Below are 19,225 nucleotides of genomic sequence, written 5' to 3' on the forward strand. Positions count from 1 at the left end.
CCACTAACACAGGAGGTATAAGGCGGCACAGGAAGGACATGCAGGGGAGAAAGACGCAGGCTAGCAGAGGTAGAAAGGATCTCTGGTAGAGATCCCTTCCCTCTCTCCTTTAGCAGAGATGGTGTATGGATCGGTAAGGTGGTGGGAATGTAAGGCAAATGTAAACAAATGTGCTGGGATATTTAACAACTGGAGGTCTCCAAGCCTGTGTATACTAAGCAAAAGACAGGAGTGGGATGGGTCACATCTGGCTAACTCCAATAAAGTCGGAAGAGGTATTTGAAAGTCTTACAATGCAGCCCAGGTACATGCTGAGAACAGAATCCAGCCCTATGACTTATTTTCACCTGCGCCTGCAGTTTAATTTTCTTTTAACCACCCCGGACCTGATCCTACCATGGGAGTTTTGCCTGAATAGGACTGCAGGATCAGGCTCCTATTAAACAAGATAAGACGACTGCATTTAAGATAGAAGGGACCTTATCTTCCCCAGCATTGGGGTAAGTTTATGTCACTCTGTCAGCACAAAAGTCCACTAGAGCTTAACCAGCCACAGCAAGATTTCCCTGTAGGGGGGAACCTCAGGTGAGATAGTGTCACTAGATCAGACTCCGTGCCACCATCCCTTCTTGTGGCTAGTGCAGAGAATGTGGCTTGGGAAAAGGGAAAGTGGCTGGGTTTTCCCTGCATCTCAGCTATCTGGGCTGCTGTAACACCCTCCACTTAAACCAGCCCTCAGGTTGTTCTAACTGGCACTTGAGGACCAATCAAAGCTGCTCCAGGACTGAAGGAAAGCAATGGTGGCTGAAATCCATTTTTTTTGCATACACCCCTAAGCAAGCTAGTAGTGGAGTTGGGAGTAGAACCCAGATGTCCTCACTTTTTGTCTCCTGCTGTAACCAATATATACATCTTTCCTCGTGAATATTACAACATTGTCACCATCTGTTACACACTAAGGCCTCACTCACAAAGACCCATGCATGCTGTGAGTGAAATGGTTGCCCCACTGAAGTCAATGGGAGTTTTGCCATTAACTTCAATGGTGCCAGGATTTCATACTACCGCATTTGCTCCAATCCCTCAGAGACAAACACTTACAAGATGTGTATCAAGCATTCTTACAACTACAGTACCCACCTGCTGAAGTGAAAAAAACAGATTGACAGAGCCAGAAGAGTATCCAGAAGTCACCTACTACAGGACAGGCCCAACAAAGAAAATAACAGAACACCACTAGCTGTCACCTTCAGCCCCCAACTAAAATCTCTCCAGCGCATCATCAAAGGTCTACAACCTAGCCTGAAAAAGATCCCTCTCTCACACAGAACCTGGGAGACAGACCAGTCCTTGCTTACAGACAGTCCCCCAACCTGAAGCAAATACTCTCCAGCAACCACACAACAAAAACACTAACCCAGGAACCTATCCTTGCAACAAAGCCCGATGCCAACTCTGTCCACATATTTATTCAAGTGGCACCATCATAGGACCTAATCACATTAGCCATGCCATCAGAGGCTCATTCACCTGCACATCTACCAATGTGCTATATGCCATCATGTGCCAGCAATGCCCCTCTGCCATGTACATTGGCCAAACCGGTCAGTCTCTACGCAAAAGAATAAATGGACACAAATCTGACATCAGGAATCATAACATTCAAAAACCGGTAGGAGACCACTTCAACCTCTCTGGCTACTCAGTAAAAGCCTTAAGGGTGGCAATTTTGCAACAGAAAAGCTTCAAAAACAGACTCCAATGAGAAACTGCTGAGCTTGAATTAATATGCCAACTAGATACCATTAACTTGGGTTTGAACAGAGACTGGGAGTGGCTGGGTCATTACACATATTGAATCTATTTCCCCATGTTAAGTATCCTCACATCTTCTTGTGAGCTGTTTAAATGGGCCATCTTGATTATCACTACAAAAGTTTTTTTCTCCTGCTGATAATAGCTCATCTTAATTAGTCTCTTACAGTTTGTATGGCAACTTCCACCTTCTCTGTATGTATATATCTTCTTACTATATGTTCCATTCTGTGCATCCAATGAAGTGGGCTGTAGCCCATGAAAGCTTATGTTCTAATAAATTGGTTAGTCTCTAAGGTGCCACAAGTACTCCTGTTCTTTTTGCAGATACAGACCAACACGGCTGCTACTCTGAATCCTGTGAGTTGTCATGCTGAAGACAATTGGACTACTCACAGTGCATATAGTTAGAAATATGCATAGGTCTTTACAAGATGAAGGTCTAAAGTATTTACAATGAACATTTCTAGAGAGCTGAAATTCAACAGTTATATACTCTGCCAGCTACAGTAGGTTTCGTGAGGAAACTTTTTACATTGTATAAGCCAGTATAAAACATTACTCTTGCTAAAAAGGAAAAAGAATAATGAGGCCATCAAACTGCCATCTGTCTCTCCCTGGTGGCAGAAGTTAATTTTTGTGGTTATTTTAATGATGAGGAAACATTATGATCTTTCAGTACAAAATATTAAAACTCACAGTAAAGAACAGACACATTCCATTCTGATCCATGGAGCTGCTGTCAAGTGTGAAGCGAACAATGCACTGGGAACAAGGCTCATTAATATCCTATTAATTCACTCCCTAAAATAATCATTTCTTTTGCCATTAGCAAAAAATCTCTCATTTCCCTTGGCAGTTCAGCTAGGGTTTGAAAATGTGATGGCTTCAGAGAACAGACTTTTGTTTTATGAAAGCACTATTGCTTTTACATTGCACTCTTTGAACACCACCAAGCATTAACTATCCTCCTGGGTAGATGGTGGTTTCAGGTGTAGGAAAATCTTTAGGGTTTAACCTTTTAATGCACAGCTTGGCACACACAAATAAATCTGTGTCATTACAAATGAAATTCGGGTTGTCCAATAATGAAATTTGGTCTGATGACCTTTGTCACATAATGGCTGTATCCAAATTTCAATTATCCAAATATACTTTCTGCCAAAAATTTCATACCTATGGTAGTTTAAGGTAAGAATAAATAACATGCAAAGTAACCATGAATAAAAAGTAATACATTATTTAAATATTTCTTTGATCACAGTAGCATTCCAAGAAGGTCCTATGCAAACATGCAGCACTAACACAGAAGAATTCTGAGATGCAAATACTTACCTTGAAAGACTGGGATTAGGATTTGTTAGGATTGTTTTGGCAAAGTCTCAAGGCTGTTGACATTAAGTGTGATTTATAAAGAAGGCTAAAACTATGAACTGCCAATTCTCTTTGCTATAAGAGAAATAACAGAGCAAATGGTTGCAGAGTAATGAACGACTGCTATTAAGTGGAGCAATCCCCATGGCAGCTCATTATGCTAGTGAGGTTAAACAAATGCACTGCTCCAATCCAGTTGTTTAACTCGCCACTCACAGTAGCACTGATAAAACAGTCTATATACATGCTTCCTATTTGGATTATACCCTATAATTGTGAGATACGAAGGATCTCCTTTACCTCCTATAAGAAAAAATCCAAATCTTTCTTAACCTTCTATCCTAACAAACTGGACCTTGTTTAAAGTGGAGGAAGAAAGATTCCATAGAGCAGGTGTGGTCATGTTTTATTTAACCTACTTTCCAGGTCAAAGCAATGGGTTTTGTTAAATTACCATTCTATGAAGTATAGCTAATTGAATTAAGCATGAACATGTTTGTACTGTGAACAGCTCAACTCTTCATCCAACACACTGAAGTATCTTGGAAACTAGCAGGAAACTATTACAATTATTCATTCCTGAGTACTGACAGCATTCTCAGTGCTGTACTAAAATAAAGCAAGATACGCCCTTACCCTCCAAAACGTATTCTTCATAAACGCTCAAATACCATGGTAGGAAAAAGTGCCATTAGACATGTTTGATATTCTATACCTTGGGGGAGCCCCCTGTAACACCCCTATTCCTCATTTTCAGATAACTGTGATATTGCATATAAAGCATGCCAAGTGAGGTATCATGGGAAAGGTTATGATCTGCTGAAAGCCATTTTTCCATCTAAATATGTATATCATCAATGCATATGAAGTTATGAGAACGTGCTGTACGGCTGTCACTAAAATATGCTGTGGGTTTGGGAAGCACCCAGATACTAGCACCTCCAGAGACAATGCCAAGGAAAGTAACCAGTGCCCAAGCAGGTGTCAAACAACCCATCAACAGCCACTGTCCAGCAAGGGAGCTACAATTCAGTGCATCACCTGCAAAAGGCCACACCAGGGGAATTGTTCAACCTTGCCTGGGGACTCAGCAATGCCCCCAGACATGCCTGGACTTGTGTTCTCCAAGCACATGGACTAAGGGTATAAAATACAACACAGGGGCCCCATGCTTGGCCTTTCTCCTACCCGCACCTACACTGCAAGCAACAAAGACACTCAGAAGACTGAAGATTCCAAAAGAGGGGACTGGCCCAGGTTTCAAGGGTGAAACCTGTATACTATGGATTGCAAAATCCAGTGGGGTGAGAAAAACTGCTTAATCTAGATGTGGCCCAGTCTAATAGGATTGAGAGTTTAGACCGGGGTGGGCAAACTTTTTGGCCTGAAGGCCACATCGGGGTTGCGAAACTGTATGGAGGTCCAGGTAGGCAAGGCTGTGCCTCCCCAAACAGCCTGGCCCCTGCCCCCTATCTGCCCCCTCCCACTTCCCACCCCCTGACTGCCCCCCTCAGAACCCCCGACCCATCCAACCCCCCCGTGCTCCTTGTCCCCTAACTGCCACCCCTGGGACCCCACCCCCATCTAACCCCCCCTGCTCCCTGTCCCCTGACTGCCCCGATCCCTATCCACACCCCCGCCCCCTGATAGGCCCCCTGTGACTCCCACGCCTATCCAACTCCCCCTGTTCCCCATCCCCTGACCCCTCACAGAACCTCCGCCCCATCCAACTTCCCCCTGCTCCCTGTCCCCTGACAGCCCCTAGGAATCCCCTGCCCCCTCACAGCCCCTGCCCCAATCGCCTCCCGGGACCCTACCCCCTATCCAACCCCCCCTGCTCCCCGTCCCCGACTTCCTCCTGGGATCCCCTGCCCCTTATCCACCCCCTTACACCATGCTGCTCAGAGCAGCAGGAGCTTGCAGCCCCACCACCTGGAGGGGGAACGGCAGGGGAGGGGCCAGGGGCTAGCCTCCCCGGCCAGGAGCTAAGGGGCCAGGCAGGGCGGTCCCATGGGCTGGATGTGGCCCGCAGGCCATAGTTTGCCCACCTCTGGTTTAGACTGTGTGCTTATATTTTATTTTATTTTGGTAATTAAGTCTGACTTTTTGCCTAGCACTTGTAATCACTTAAAATATATCTTTTGTAGTCAATAAACTTCTTTTACTGTTTATCTTTACCAGTGAGTTTGCCTGAAGTGTGTGGTAAATCTGCTCAGGTTTGCAAAGGCTGGTGTATAGCCACTTTCCACTGATGAAGTGGTGAACCAATTAATAAATTTGCACTGCTCTTCTTGAGGTACAGTGCTGGGAGCTCGGGGGATTCGGCTGGTGCTTTTCTCTGTGTGATTCATGAGTGGCTCTGGGAGCACTCATGCAATCCAGCTGGGTGTGGGGCTCCACATGCAGTTGTATTGAGTGATAACAGCATCCGAAAGGGTTTGCTGCTTGTCACTAACAAAGCATTGTGAGAGAGAACCCAGGCTAGAGAGTTAAGGGGGCACAGTGGTCCCACATTCCCATGCTATACTTCAGGGGTCCCATCACAACATGCACATGAGCAGTAGACAGAATAGAGGTCACCAGTAAAGCTTAGGACAAATGTGATGTGTTGGAGAGTGCACAGCACTTCCATCTGTAGCAGATAAAATCCAGTTTTATCTCACTGGATCGTAATATTAACATGACAGAATTAGAGGCATTCATGTGCATTACATCTCAGAAGAGGTAAAGAAGTTCCATCTTGAACTACCAAGGTGCAGTCCTATCAGAACTTCCAAGACAAAGGTATAAGATACTATGTTTGGAAGTTGAAGCTACACAAAGTCAGGCTGGAAATAAGGATTAAATTTTTAACAATGAGGGTAGTTAACCACTAGAACAATTTACCAAGGATGGTGGTGAATTCTCCATTACTGGCAATTTTTAAATCAAGACTGGATGTTTTCTGAAAGATATACTCTAGTTCAATCAGGGATTATTTTGGAAAACTTCTCCGGCCTATGATATACAGGAAGTCAGAATGGATGATCGCAGTGGTCCCTTCTGGCCTTAGAATCTATGAAAGACTACCTGATATGGGAATAAAAGAAAATGTGAAGCATTTGGGAGCATCACGCTGATGAGAAGCATTTGATGGGATCTATCTACCTAATTTAGTTATTTCTATGGTGCCTGTGACAGATGTGGAGCTGCTCTGTAATAATGAATACTGTATGTTGAGTGGGTTATTGAGATGTTTACTGTGTAAATATATTGGTTTTGTTTAAAAGGGTACTGTACTGCTGTAAGGAAAAATAAGCAGGAAGCAAAACAATGGCTCAAGATAAGCCAATCCTCAGGAAACTCTTATGGGTTGGTAAGAGACAGTGTGTGACAGGAAAAGACTATGGAACACAAGAAGATCAAAAGGACTATAACAGTTTAAGAAGAGACTCTCGGGGCAAGGGAAGGCCAGGAGTTGTTTGGGATATAGAAGCCAGACTGACACAACCGTGCGCTGGGAAGGTCTGAAGAGGGTAGGCCTGTCCAGGTCACCATGAGGAGGCAGTAAGCCTCAAGTAGGATATACATCCACATAGACTATTTGTTTTAAAATCCAAATTATGCTTTGTTCCTACTGTGAGAATAAAGAACACTTTGGTTTGAGGAAGGCTGTCTAGTTATTATACTCACCACTGGTTACACACTCACAAAGGGAAGAACTGTAAATATGACCGTGACTATCACCATGGTATCTGAGCTTCCTATTAAAAGATGCACATGGTGCATCTGTACAATAACAATGGCACTTCTTCCTAATTCTGCATTTTATCTGCTTTAAAGTTAAACCTCTAACTGATCACAATCATGAAGGAAAATGAAACACGTTTAAGCCAAGGAAATGTCATGTGCAGTTTATCATCCCCAAAATCATAGTTACATCAAAAAATCTTACAGAATTTGCATCTGTTCTTAAATAGATTGCCCTCCCTGGTCCTGTTTGCAAATAAGTAACTCACCAGTGTACCCTGCAAAAACAACAGGAGGACCAAATGATTCAGGTGGCTGGTAACCTTCACCTCTAGATCCCTAGTTAGAAGTAGCCCATGTTGGTAGTGACTGAAAGTTACCTCCATCAGACAGCTGTTAATGGCTAATGTATAATGAGTTTGCTGGCTCAGTCCAGTTCCCAACAGACAAAAGTCATTATCACAAAAATCACTAAATCAACCTGCATTTAATTAACTGCCTTGTTGGCACTCTCAACAGAGGGGTCATGAATTGAACAGGTCTGGAGACAAAACTATCCTTTCACCCAAAAAGCTGGCTCCCTCCAGATCAGAAGTGGAGTGTGGAGAACCTTCTGTCCGATTTGTGGCTAAAAAGAGGATTTCCACGCTCAGTGCTGTATTCCTGAAGGGAGCTGCACAAACTCAACATTTATATTACATGGAATAATGAAGATTTACGCAAAACACACAACTGTCTGAACATGAATACATCCACAAGCTAACTAGTCTGCAAAAATAAAGGCTAGTCAGAGGCAGACACGGAAAGACAGCATAGCTGACAGAAATGTAAATACTCCCAGACGTGTTTTTTTTAGAAAAGAGAGGCAAAGGAAGATGAGAGAGCAAGCAGACATTTGAAGATACTGTTTACACACACACACACACACACACACACACACGACCACATTCAGCAAGTACATAAAGTACAGAGGGGCCCAAACAGGAACACTCCTGAACTTTGGGAAAGTGACGGCTTAAATGCCAACATTCATGACATACCATGGCTAGCAACACCTGCTTTATGTAAAAAATATCCGGTGATGGGGCATGGTATAATGGCTTTACTAGCCCTTGTTTGGAATGACCTGCATGACGTACTTGAGGTTTTGCCACGTGCAAATAATGTGGTTATCCTAAAATATTATTAGCATCAGTTTTGTATAGCTTCACGCCCAAACAGATATGATCCCCTATATTGACACACAGGCTAGTTATTAGTCAATAGGCTCAGATGCACACCATAAATATGTTGTGAAATTAAATATGTTGTGAAATTAAAACACAGGTGTCTAATCACATAAGCAATCAAGCCTGGCAAAAAAAAACAAAACAAAACAAAAAACCAACTTTGGGCTACAAGTCGTTGCAGTGGAAATTTTTAACTCTGTTAACAGACCCTGCCTAATTTATCACTAATCAGTTTATTCTGAGTTACTGTTACATCCTAGCTCCATTAGGAAAGCAGTGTGTGAAGAGGGGTGTGTACTAGTATAATGAACTTGAGTAGAATTGGGAAGCACCATTTAAATGGCTAACACCAATTATTACTTAAAAGGGAGAACAGTTTTTCTTTTATTAGAAGAATGTTCATATTTGCCTCCTGCCATTCTATCTATCTGTTATGTTTTAGAGCTCTACCCAGTTAAATAAAATATATATTAGCATTTTACAGTGGCCTCATAGAATTTGTATGTGGAAGATGAAGGGGTCCAACACTCCCTGTACCAAGACAATTGTTGTCAGGATGGAGATCTACATAGAAACGTACACTCAAATGCAGCCAAAAATAGACCCAAACCGGCAGGGTGTCCATCTCTCTTTTTTTCTTATGTAGGAACCAATCTCCCATTCAAAGCAAGATTTAGCACGTCAGGAAAACTGCGTTCCTTATTAGAAAGCTTCCACAAAAACAGTATCCTTGCCACACTCTTCCCTTTACATTCGCTTCTAAATTAGCAATTAGCAGGGTCTTGAGTATGTCATGACATCACTCCCAAAATGGTCAATTACCATATATTAATAACAGCAACAACAAAGCTTTGTAGTACAGGGGTGCTGCGATCTCAGCCACAGCTAACCAGTACGCCAGTGACATTGAGAGAGCTTAGCTTTCTTTACAAAAATATTTACACCGGTCAGGTCTGTTAGACCCCTGTCATTCTTTCCTCTTTCTCTCTCCTTCTACAAGTACCCTTCTTCTCTTCTCTTCCATTCTCATATTCAGAATCCTCCTTTCATTTCCTCTCTCTTCTTGCCTTTCCATCTGAGCTTCCTTCTGCTCTACACCTAGTTCTTTCTGTCACCTTCCCAAGCTCTTGACTCCCCCTCCTGCATCTCTGACTTCTTTCCATGACTACTGTACCTCTTCACAGATAATTGGGCACTTCAGGAAGCCTCATTTCCTCAGAGACAGGTTTCCTGTTCAGCTCTAGAGAAGACGACAGCTTCTCAATATACATTAAATAAGCCACAAGAAGCAAGACGGTTGTAGAGTTACCATTTATGTTAAAAAAATATCTGAGAGTCTCTGCCTATATGCTTTATTTGGTGATCAGGGGCTCACTTTGGGTCAGGGATCCCAAATTATGGTTCTAGCATGTGCATAAAATGTTTAGGAGTATAAGAGACGGCTATTTTTCTGCTTAAATATACACAAGAAAGAAAATTAAAGCAGATGTATTAGACAATTATGTCCCTTTAATCTATCCTTTTCCTACTTCCCCCTTTTCTTTCCTCAGGTCACTAAGGCCATATTTGCACTACAAAATTTTGTTGACTTAAGTTACATCGGCACATAGCCACCGCAGTTATTAAATCATTTGTGTGTGGGCACACTTGGCTCCTTGTGTTGCCGGTTTGCGTCCTCACTATGAGGGCTTGTATCGATATATATTGTCAGTGTGGGGCACTGTGGGATGGCTCTTGGAAGCCAGTCACAGTTGACTTAAGCAACGCAGTGTCTACACTGACATTGTGTTTACCTAATTCCATCGTCCATGACTCTACGCTGAGGAGGTGCTACTAAATCGGCATAGAGGCACTTACGTCGGTCGGAGCCAAATTTAAGTGAAGACACTTCCATAGCTAGGTTGATGCAAGGCAGCTTCTGTCGACCTAACCCTGTAGTATACACCAGGCCTAAGACACTCTACAGCACAGTTTATAAATGACACTGGCAACAACCATCCAACCATTTCCAAGATTCATTGCCAAGCATGATTCTATCAGAACGCTGCTTAACTACCACCATAGCTGTAGCATGTCCATTGCTGTATTTATTTATATTTTTAACAGCGATGTTAGACGCATCCAGGCTATAGATGCCCCCACAAACAGTTAACAGGTCATGATTGTAAGATGGCTTGTAACTAAGTTAGAGGTGGATGCAAACTATATTAGGTTGCAACCATCTTTTTTTATTTATAATTTTTAATTTTTTTCCAAAATGCAACAAATATACCAAAATACCAGATTCATCATAATACATAAAGTAAATAAAGAGGGTTAGAATAAAGGGAGGGGAGAAGCAGCAGCTGTAACCAGCTTTGAAAATTGCCTGGTTATTTGCAAGCCATTGTGCTGACAGAACATAAGCCAGACATTTAAATCCTTCAGCTTGGATGTGAACTCCAGTAGAAGTATCACATGACATTCAATACTATAAAAGTACACGTTCTCTTAAAAAGGATTTTGAAAAGCTTTGTGTACCTTCCTCACTGGATTCAAAGAGGGGTGTTGCAAGGTGCTCTCTGAGGAGGGACTGCTGACAGTGGTTTCTTCAGCTAATGGTTGTGACGGAGCTGGAATAACATTTCTATCAAGAGGAAGCACTGGCTTTTCACTTTCTAGTTCAGCAGAATCCTCACAAGCCTATGATGAAAGGATAAGATTTCAATATTTCCAGGAACTCAGATCCAGTAAATGGTAGGAAGGTATCATCAGCACACTGTATGTGAAATATTAAAACCATGACAATTCCTTATAACAACACTATTGTTTTAAAGACACTCAAAATAACCCAAAAGGGGAGGGGTAGGGAGAGAGAAACTGATCTCCCTCTTAGGCTTTTGTCTATACTAGTACTTTTGTTGGCAAAACTTTTGTCAGTCAGGAGCGTGGAAAAAACCACCATTGACTGACACAAGTTTCACTGACAAAAGCGCTGGCGTGAACAGCGCTATGTCAGCAGAAGACCGTCTCCTGCCGACATAGCTACTGCCGCTCATTGGGAGTGGTTTAATGATGCCAGTGGGAGAGCGCTCTCCTGCAGGTATAGAGCGGCTACACAGGAGACCGCACAGCAGCCCAGCTGCAGCAGTACAGGTGTGCTACTGTCAGGTCCATAGTGTAGACATAGCCGTAGTATATCACGGGGAAAATCCTGTACAGAATCTACCTTGAATGGTCTAAAATCCAGGTATTCCCACACACTATCTGCCATGACAGCTAAAACCAATGTGAGCACTTTGGAAGATGGTCGAAGTTTACAGCACTTAGGCCTGGGCAGAGTTTACCAAGTGAAAGAATCATGACTGTGGAATTCATTTCTTGGGAGATCTTCCAGAGCTCCCACCACCCTTTGAGTGCACTGCAAGAGCCATTTCTTTGTGCAGGCTTTGCCTAATGGGGTCTGGGAAGCTCTGAGCCATATTGCCCGAGGTGGCCACCATGGCTGCCACCAGGCTCAGTTCTAGACTTTAATTATATGGTTCTGACTGAGGGCAGGAAGGGGAGAATATGGCTCATTTTATAGAATTCTAGTGTATTATCTAGCGTGGTCTCCTGCTGGATGAAAAAAATCAGCGAACAGGGAATGTACACTTACTGTAACCCATCACCTATACTGCTCTGACTCTGTTTTATTCCCTTCACTTGTCTATGTGACACTGTCATTTACTGATATTATGTAGCAGGCATGGCCAAATTGCGGCTCCTGAGCCGCACGTGGCTCTTTTTACAGTTAAAGTGCAGCTCATGGAGCCCCCCAGACACCCCCCATTCTTCATCTACTAGACTGGGCGGGGGGAGCTTGTGGCTTCTGCCCTGTGGTGGGGTGGTGGGACTAGGGGCTTCTGCCCTGCAGGGATGGGGATGTTAGGGTTTAGCCCCATGCCCCAGCAGGCGCCAGCCCACAGGGCAGGTTGTGCATGCCTTGCAGCTCTCAGACTTCTGAAGATTATTGTATGCGGCTCAGAGGATCAGTAAATTTGGCCACTCCTGTTATTTAGCAAAAGAAAGGCAGAGTGGTTTTGTGATTAAGGCTCTGGACTGTGGCTCAGGAGATCTGGGCTCTGTTCCCAGATCTGCAACAAACTTCCTGTGTGACTTTCAGCAGGTCATTTAATATCTCTGTCCTTCAGTTCCCCATCGTAAAATGGGAATAACGACACTTATTTTCTCCACCTTTTGTTTGTCTTGTCTCTTTAGAATGTAAGATCTTTGGAACATACTTCTTGTTGTGTATGTACAGCACCTAGCACAACAGGGCCCGGATCTCAGCTGAGGCTTGAGTCCGTACTGTTACACAAATATTCACAAGAAGAAAAGAACTTGTACTGTAAATAATAAAGTTTTAACCACCCAAAATGGTGGCAAAGTGATTTCCATACATTTAATTAGCGTATTCCAAATATAAACTCTCAAAACTACCTGAGTTATGCTTCACAACTAAAGCTGCTATCAGGTCTGTTGCATTTACAGTAAGTTGGTTAACAACGCTGAAATGTCTACCTTTATCCTCTCAGTCTCAAGCTCTGAGCCAGTGCTGACCAAATGCACTGAGGGGGAAGGGATGGTCTGGAAAACTTACTTGTTGCACTTCGTCTTGGATTTGCTGCTGAACTGGGGCTGGTTGCCTCACTATGTAGTTTATCTGTCCAACAATGGTTTGCTGAACAGGCTGAGGCTGTTTGGCTTGATTCAGCTGCAAGCTTGGTTGCCCTTGAGCCTGAAGGAGAAGCTCCAAATCCTTTTTCATTTCTTCCAGTTCAAACTGGTGGTGCATTATGTCCAAACTCTGCTGTATGACTTGTTCATGAGCGTTTTCATTCTGACTGGCTGTGGGAGGCAGTGGCTGTGGTTGCTGCTGCTGCTGCTGCATGTGGTTAAGCTTCAGCTTCTGAAGATGACCAAGCTGCACTTGCACAGCTGGAGTCTGCAAAGCAGGCTGGGTGTGCAATTGTTGCACTTGACCGGTGTGAACCTGAAGAACATCTTGTGGGGGAACCGTGTAAACTGGATGTGGAGTCTGCTGTGGCTGTTGAGCTTGCAAATGTTTTCCCATCCTCACAGACACATTATCCTGCTCTGAATGGGATGGTTGCTGTAGACAAGGCTGCATTATTTTCAAAGGCTGAGGTGTGCCCCTCTGCTCTTTTTCATGCTGCTGAACGTTGTATTGCAGCGGGAAATGCAGTGGCGGCTGCTGCTGCATTTCAAGAGGATGTCTAAAATTCTGATGATGGCGGCTCATCTTGTGCTGAAGACGCTGACCCTTATTCATGTGAGGAATGTTGAGGCAATGGGAGCAACACGCTGGTGTAGGAGACTGAACAGGAGGTGGAAACTGATGTGACTGGTTATGGATAGCCTCAAGCTGTGGTGCTGGCGAATGTTGTCCATGATACATTGATGTCTGTAATCCTTGTATATTTCCAAAGGTTGGGCCATCTGAATGAGGAGTGTGTCCACCTTCCATTGTTAAGCCACCTGTGAAAGCAGTACAATTACTTTCGCGACAATTAACTTCTACCTTCACTTGTTCCTAGCCAAGGAACTGGGATCTTGACAAATTGTTTAAGGTACTAATTTATGGGTAAATTCTACAAAGGCAATTTCTTTGTCTCAGGTTCAATTTTGAAATGACTCACATCCTGTTTAAAAAGCCCTTCAGGATAACTTCTCATTTTCTTCTATCTTTTCCACTAAATAAAACCATTGAGGATACATTTTCTAAGAATTTTGCATGATTTTAAATCCCACAAAACTCCCTGATGTCAGTTGGACTCACGATTAAAACACCAGTCACTGCTTTGAAAAATTGCCACTCAACTCCCATTATTTTAACTGATGGATGTGGCGAAAGCTACCATTTTTTACTAACGTATACACTTAAGTTCTCATCCATAAACATAGGCACACGGAATATTTGTTTTCAGAATGAAAGTAAGACAAATAAATTGGATGGATGTCATGTAGAAGAGAATCATAAAATCACAGAAGACAGACACGGCCTATGAGGTGATCTTGTCAATCCCTCTGAAAGTGCAGGATTATTCCCTACAGTATATTTTCTAGTCCTTTATGCAGTCTAGTGTTAAATGTCTTAAAATGGGATGAGGAATGACCTTTTAGATCTTTGATCAGAAGACTGAACTGGATTACTGGAAAAACCTACTGCAGCTAGCCAATGTATAGCTGGTGGAAGGCATAAGATTGAATGTATGCATATATATTATATAAATAGATATACAACAGGCCGCATCCTTAGGTCCACCATGTCTTGTGCATCCACTGCAGTGTGTCTGGGGGGAACAAAGTTGTCTTTAAGCCACCTTTGTGCTCCCCAATCCTGACTGTGCCAGGCACTGGTCAGGTCCCAAGGCCATCCAGCAGCAGGGGATGACTGGAGCATAGGGATGCCCCAGCGAAGGCCATTCTGTGGAAGACAGGAGGGAATGGTATAGGACTTGCCACAGTGGCTCTTTTCCACCCAGGGAATCCTCCACTGACTGACTAGGCTGATTTTAGGGCCACTGGAATAGTACAAAGCTGCCACTTGCTAGGGAGGATGGGGGCCAGTTTGCTCAAAACAGTATTTGGCATACAACAGGCAAAAATAAACCTCTTGATTTGAATTTGGCATTGAGTGTTACTACAATGTATGCCATTTCAGTTAAATGTTTATGTTCAATCAAATATATTGCATGAATAACAAAGGCATCTACAGAGTGTAACTTATAATTTGTGGTTTGGGTTTTGTTTTAATGTACTCTAATAAAAACTGGAATTAACATGTCCAGCTCTTACCCTTCACTTATTTCCTTCTCATAATAAACTTTCAAATAATTAGGACACAATCACATAGCAAACAGCTTGAAATTAATACATCATTACATAATAAGTTGTTCTAGCCATACTGGTCCCAGGATATGAGAAATAAGATGGGTGAAGTTAAACCTTTTATGGGGTATCCTATAGTGTCCATATAAGGTATTACCACACCCACCTTGTCTATTACATAATAAAGCACACAAGCAGCTTGCTATGTCATTGTATTCTGTAGATTATCATTACAAAATACTGTAAGTGTACGTTCCTGAAAATCTGTAATGTCTTCCTGGGTCTTTTACTCCTCTGAGTTAAATGTATATTAGCTGTTCTGTTTTCTGACCATCACTGATGACATTTACACAAAGACACCCCCACCACCACTCTTCACAAAACCAAAGTAATGTCCGTTGCACAGTTTATTATTGTGCAACTCCCATATAACCAAAGGGGTCATATTTTGTCATGACCTTATCTAAGTCAGAACTTACCACCTGGGGGCCTCCTATTTTACAAGGGATTTTATTATGAATCATTTACCATCGCACAGTATTCCGTGTAAGTTCTTTACATCTACAGCATCAGGCACTCTTTTTCTTGGACAGCTGATCTATTGTACATCACAGTGTAATAATACTTGACATTTAGTGCCGTTCAGCTGCTTTGAAGTGCCCCATGGCAGTGAAATAAGGTTTAACGAGACACTATATTTTACACTATCATGCCCTGTACAATTTCTTAACTAAGGAAAGCTCTTTGAGACAGGGGCTTTCTTTATCGGTGCGTCTAGTACAGCTTTGAGCACCAGCACTTATCTTATACAGAAAATCATAGTCATCATGCTGTATTTTTCTTACCTAAATTGGACAATTGTTTAGTCCAGAAAGAAGGGTCCCAAGTGAATCTGATCTTCCAAGGAGGGCCTACTTCTGTGCTACAATTTGTCTCCAGCAAATGCTGTATCTGAAACACAATCTGGTGAAAAATCAAAGGATCATTGTTTCATCCAGTGGATTTAAAATCATTATAGTTTAATGTTGAAGAAACATTAAATCCTTAAAAGAGTCATTGAGCGGGAATGAATTTAGCCCAATATCATACAAAGCTCCTCTAACCTTGGCTCCCAGACAACATTCAGATTTATGTTGTGCTGCACAATATGTTTTCTCTTAGTTTTTATTTGCAGGCAACAAGAGCCCCATTCTGAATCTGGCTTTCCCCTGCACCCCGGTCTTGTGTGCGGAGTGCCCTGGTAGGCTCCTATCTTTTTAGGGCTCCCCGATCCCTGACTTAGGGTTCCTGCACAGTTCAAGCCAGGTTCACAAGGCTTCTCCGACCCATTTCTTTCTGATTCACTATGTTCCTAATTAAGTTACCCTTCTGGATCTTCATTCATTGTACCACTGCACAATTTCCTCTAATCCAAACAGTGGGTATTACTCTTACCAGTTCCTTACTGAAGAGGAATGGAATGCTGTTTTTACTGCACACTGCCCAGTTGATAAAGTTCTGCACATGTTCAAACTGCCGGTTTAAAACCATGATGCCTTGAAGTTGTTGCTCCAACTTCTGTTTCCTCTCGCTGGTAATTCTCTGGTGATAATGAGAAATAGCATGTTCTGCACAACTTCAGCCAGCGTTCAGATATACTTACTACATACAGTCAGTGTGTATCATCAAAGGCATTGTCTGGACGGGCACTTGCTGAAAATTTGGAACCTCTTTGAACCATCAAGTAGAAAGAGACAGCAGAGCTAACAGATAGGTTCCCTTCTTATGCAACAGACACTTCCAAGTTCCACAGGAACAGATGGGAGCTCAACCCTGAAAAGTGCTGAGCTCTGATCCCATTTTAAGTTTGAGAGAAAAAATATTTTGTTTAACTGATACACTATAACTTACACAAGACATATTCTTTCTTCTGGTTGGGGTTAGGATTTAACTTGCCAAGGCGATGTCAGAAAAATTCTCTTGTTAAACCACTTTTCAGTATCACTGGTATCACCCTCACTTACCTCAAGTTGCTCTAGAAGGTCATTTGTTCGTTTATTGATTTCATTCATCAAAACCATCTTGGCCATTTTGATCTGATTTTCCACTTTTCTGTGCAAATGTTTTACTTCAAATAACCTATGGGGAAAGTATAAATACACCTTCATGAATCAATCAGCATTCCATTTATTCAGTATTTGATAGTTATTAATTACAATGAGAACAGATTTGAGAATTAATAAAAGACTTAGGGCTTGATCCATCTTCCATTGAAGCTAATGAAAAGATTCCCGTTGATTTCAGTGGAACTAGATCAGGCTTTCAAACACTTCCCGACTGGTCTTCTAAAATTGCTTCATATACACAGCACAGGTCAAGAATATTTAAGGTTGGCAGAATTTAATTTTATTTTTTTATAATTTTGATGGATAATATTGATGTTTTAAGCATTTTTATTTGTATCTATTTAAATTTTCAGAGTTGTACAAAATTATGGTTTTTAAGTATCTGTAAAAATGATCACCTATTTAATTTTCACAGTTGTGGGAAATTATGTGGTGGTCTGATACTAATTATTTAACAGAAGACATTGAGATTCAATAAATTAAACCTTTATAACCATTAAATACAAATTTCCAGCATCGCATGTCAAAATGTACAAAGTAAATATAATTAAATCAAACTCTCATAAGTTCTCAAGCAGCACTTTCTTTATTTTGCCTATCTGTAAATTTCAATGATCATGGATGGAAATGTTTTGGTTTTGGTTTGTGCGGTGAAATCACCGTTTACTGACATTTACTGATAAGGATAGCTCAGTGGTTTGAGCATTGGCCTGCTAAACCCAGGGTTATGAGTCCAATCTTTGAGGGGGCCATTTAGAAATCTGGGGCAAAAATTGGGGATTGGTCCTGCTTTGAGCAGGGGGTTGGACTAGATGATCTCCTGAGGTCCCTTCCAACCCTGATATTCTATGATTCTATGATATTCTACTGCTTTACTCTTCTCCCTAGGGAACAGAGAAAACTACATCTACCCTCTGCATACCAGAAATCCTCACATGGTTCAGATGGACAGCTGACAACAGAGAGGCAAAATAAAGAAAAACAATAGTCTCAAATAAATATGTTTAATTTACTTTCAGAAAAAGTAATGTCTAATTAATTACTTCATACCACACTACTGTATAGATGGATTTTATATGGGTTTGAGGGTTTTAAAACTGATCTCAACTTTTCCACTAATTGGACTGACAGCAAACAAATCCAGCATAAGTAACTGAAAATCAGTTCATATAATGAACTATCTTCTACTGTTACACCATTTAGGCTATGTCTACACTAGAGATCTTACAGCGGCACAGCTGTACTAATGCAGCTGTGCCACTGTAAGATCTCTCCTGTAGCCGCTCTATGCCGATGGGAGAGAGCTCTCCCATCGATATAATTAAACCACCCCCAACGAGTGAGCGGCGGTAGCTATGTCAGCAGGAGAAGCTCTCCTGCCAACATAGCACTGTGTACACTACCCCTTAGGCCAGTGAAACTTATGTCATTCCGGGAGGTGCTTTTTTTCACACTCCTGAGCAACATACGATTTGCCAACATAAGTGCTAGGATAGACATGGCCTTAGTTCATGCAGCTTGGTTGCCAGGTTTGTTGAAAAAACAAGTACTAGATTTTTATATAATAGATAGTTCTGATCTTTTCTTGTTCTACTTCGGTATTACTACATAATATCAAAATATCTTTGGAAATTGCAGTCAATTGTCATACACTCTTTCAGTCTGCCCCAGTTCTGTAGTACTGAGAAATGGCATCTTTGCCCGTTTAACTGTATAGGTATATTTGAGATATTTAAATCTACCTATTATTTTCTACGTGTAAAGAAAAAAAAATCTCGCACCTTTAGCTACCACTGGCTAGCTGCATTTTAAGCGAAACGGGATTTTTACTGAATACCTCCTGTCATGTGCGACGGTTACCTGTCTTCAAGCTGTTTAGCTGAGACCTGCATCCCAGTTTTTCTCTCTTCCACTTTGGCTGTTACATTTTCTAGGATAACCCTCTGATTCTGCAAAGCCTCTTCAAGATGCATGAACCTGGGAAAGTAGGGAAGTTTCACATGGTTTACTGTTCTGTTCACAAATTAGCCATTCTTCAGGTCATCCCTAAATATTTTTCCTTCTTTGCTAGGTTACAATAAGGCATTGTCGTTACTTAGA

At 42.0% G+C, this 19,225-nt stretch overlaps 1 protein-coding gene across 5 annotated transcripts in view; it reads right to left on the bottom strand.

Moving 5' to 3' along the window:
• Nucleotides 1–19,225, bottom strand: part of TRIM66 (tripartite motif containing 66) — an 83,513-nt gene that overhangs the window by 22,164 nt on the left and 42,124 nt on the right. For all 5 annotated transcript variants that reach the window (XM_043547953.1, XM_037899765.2, XM_043547954.1 and 2 more), the window contains 6 exons: nt 18,986–19,102; nt 17,024–17,138; nt 16,455–16,601; nt 15,866–15,983; nt 12,769–13,667; nt 10,668–10,829 (listed from right to left, as the gene is read on the bottom strand). In XM_043547953.1, coding sequence (XP_043403888.1) covers nt 10,668–10,829; nt 12,769–13,667; nt 15,866–15,983; nt 16,455–16,601; nt 17,024–17,138; nt 18,986–19,102 — 1,558 coding nt within the window. The remainder of the gene's footprint in view (nt 1–10,667; nt 10,830–12,768; nt 13,668–15,865; nt 15,984–16,454; nt 16,602–17,023; nt 17,139–18,985; nt 19,103–19,225) is intronic.

Source organism: Chelonia mydas, chromosome 6 (assembly GCF_015237465.2).
Source record: "Chelonia mydas isolate rCheMyd1 chromosome 6, rCheMyd1.pri.v2, whole genome shotgun sequence".
NCBI lineage: Eukaryota > Metazoa > Chordata > Testudines > Cheloniidae > Chelonia > Chelonia mydas.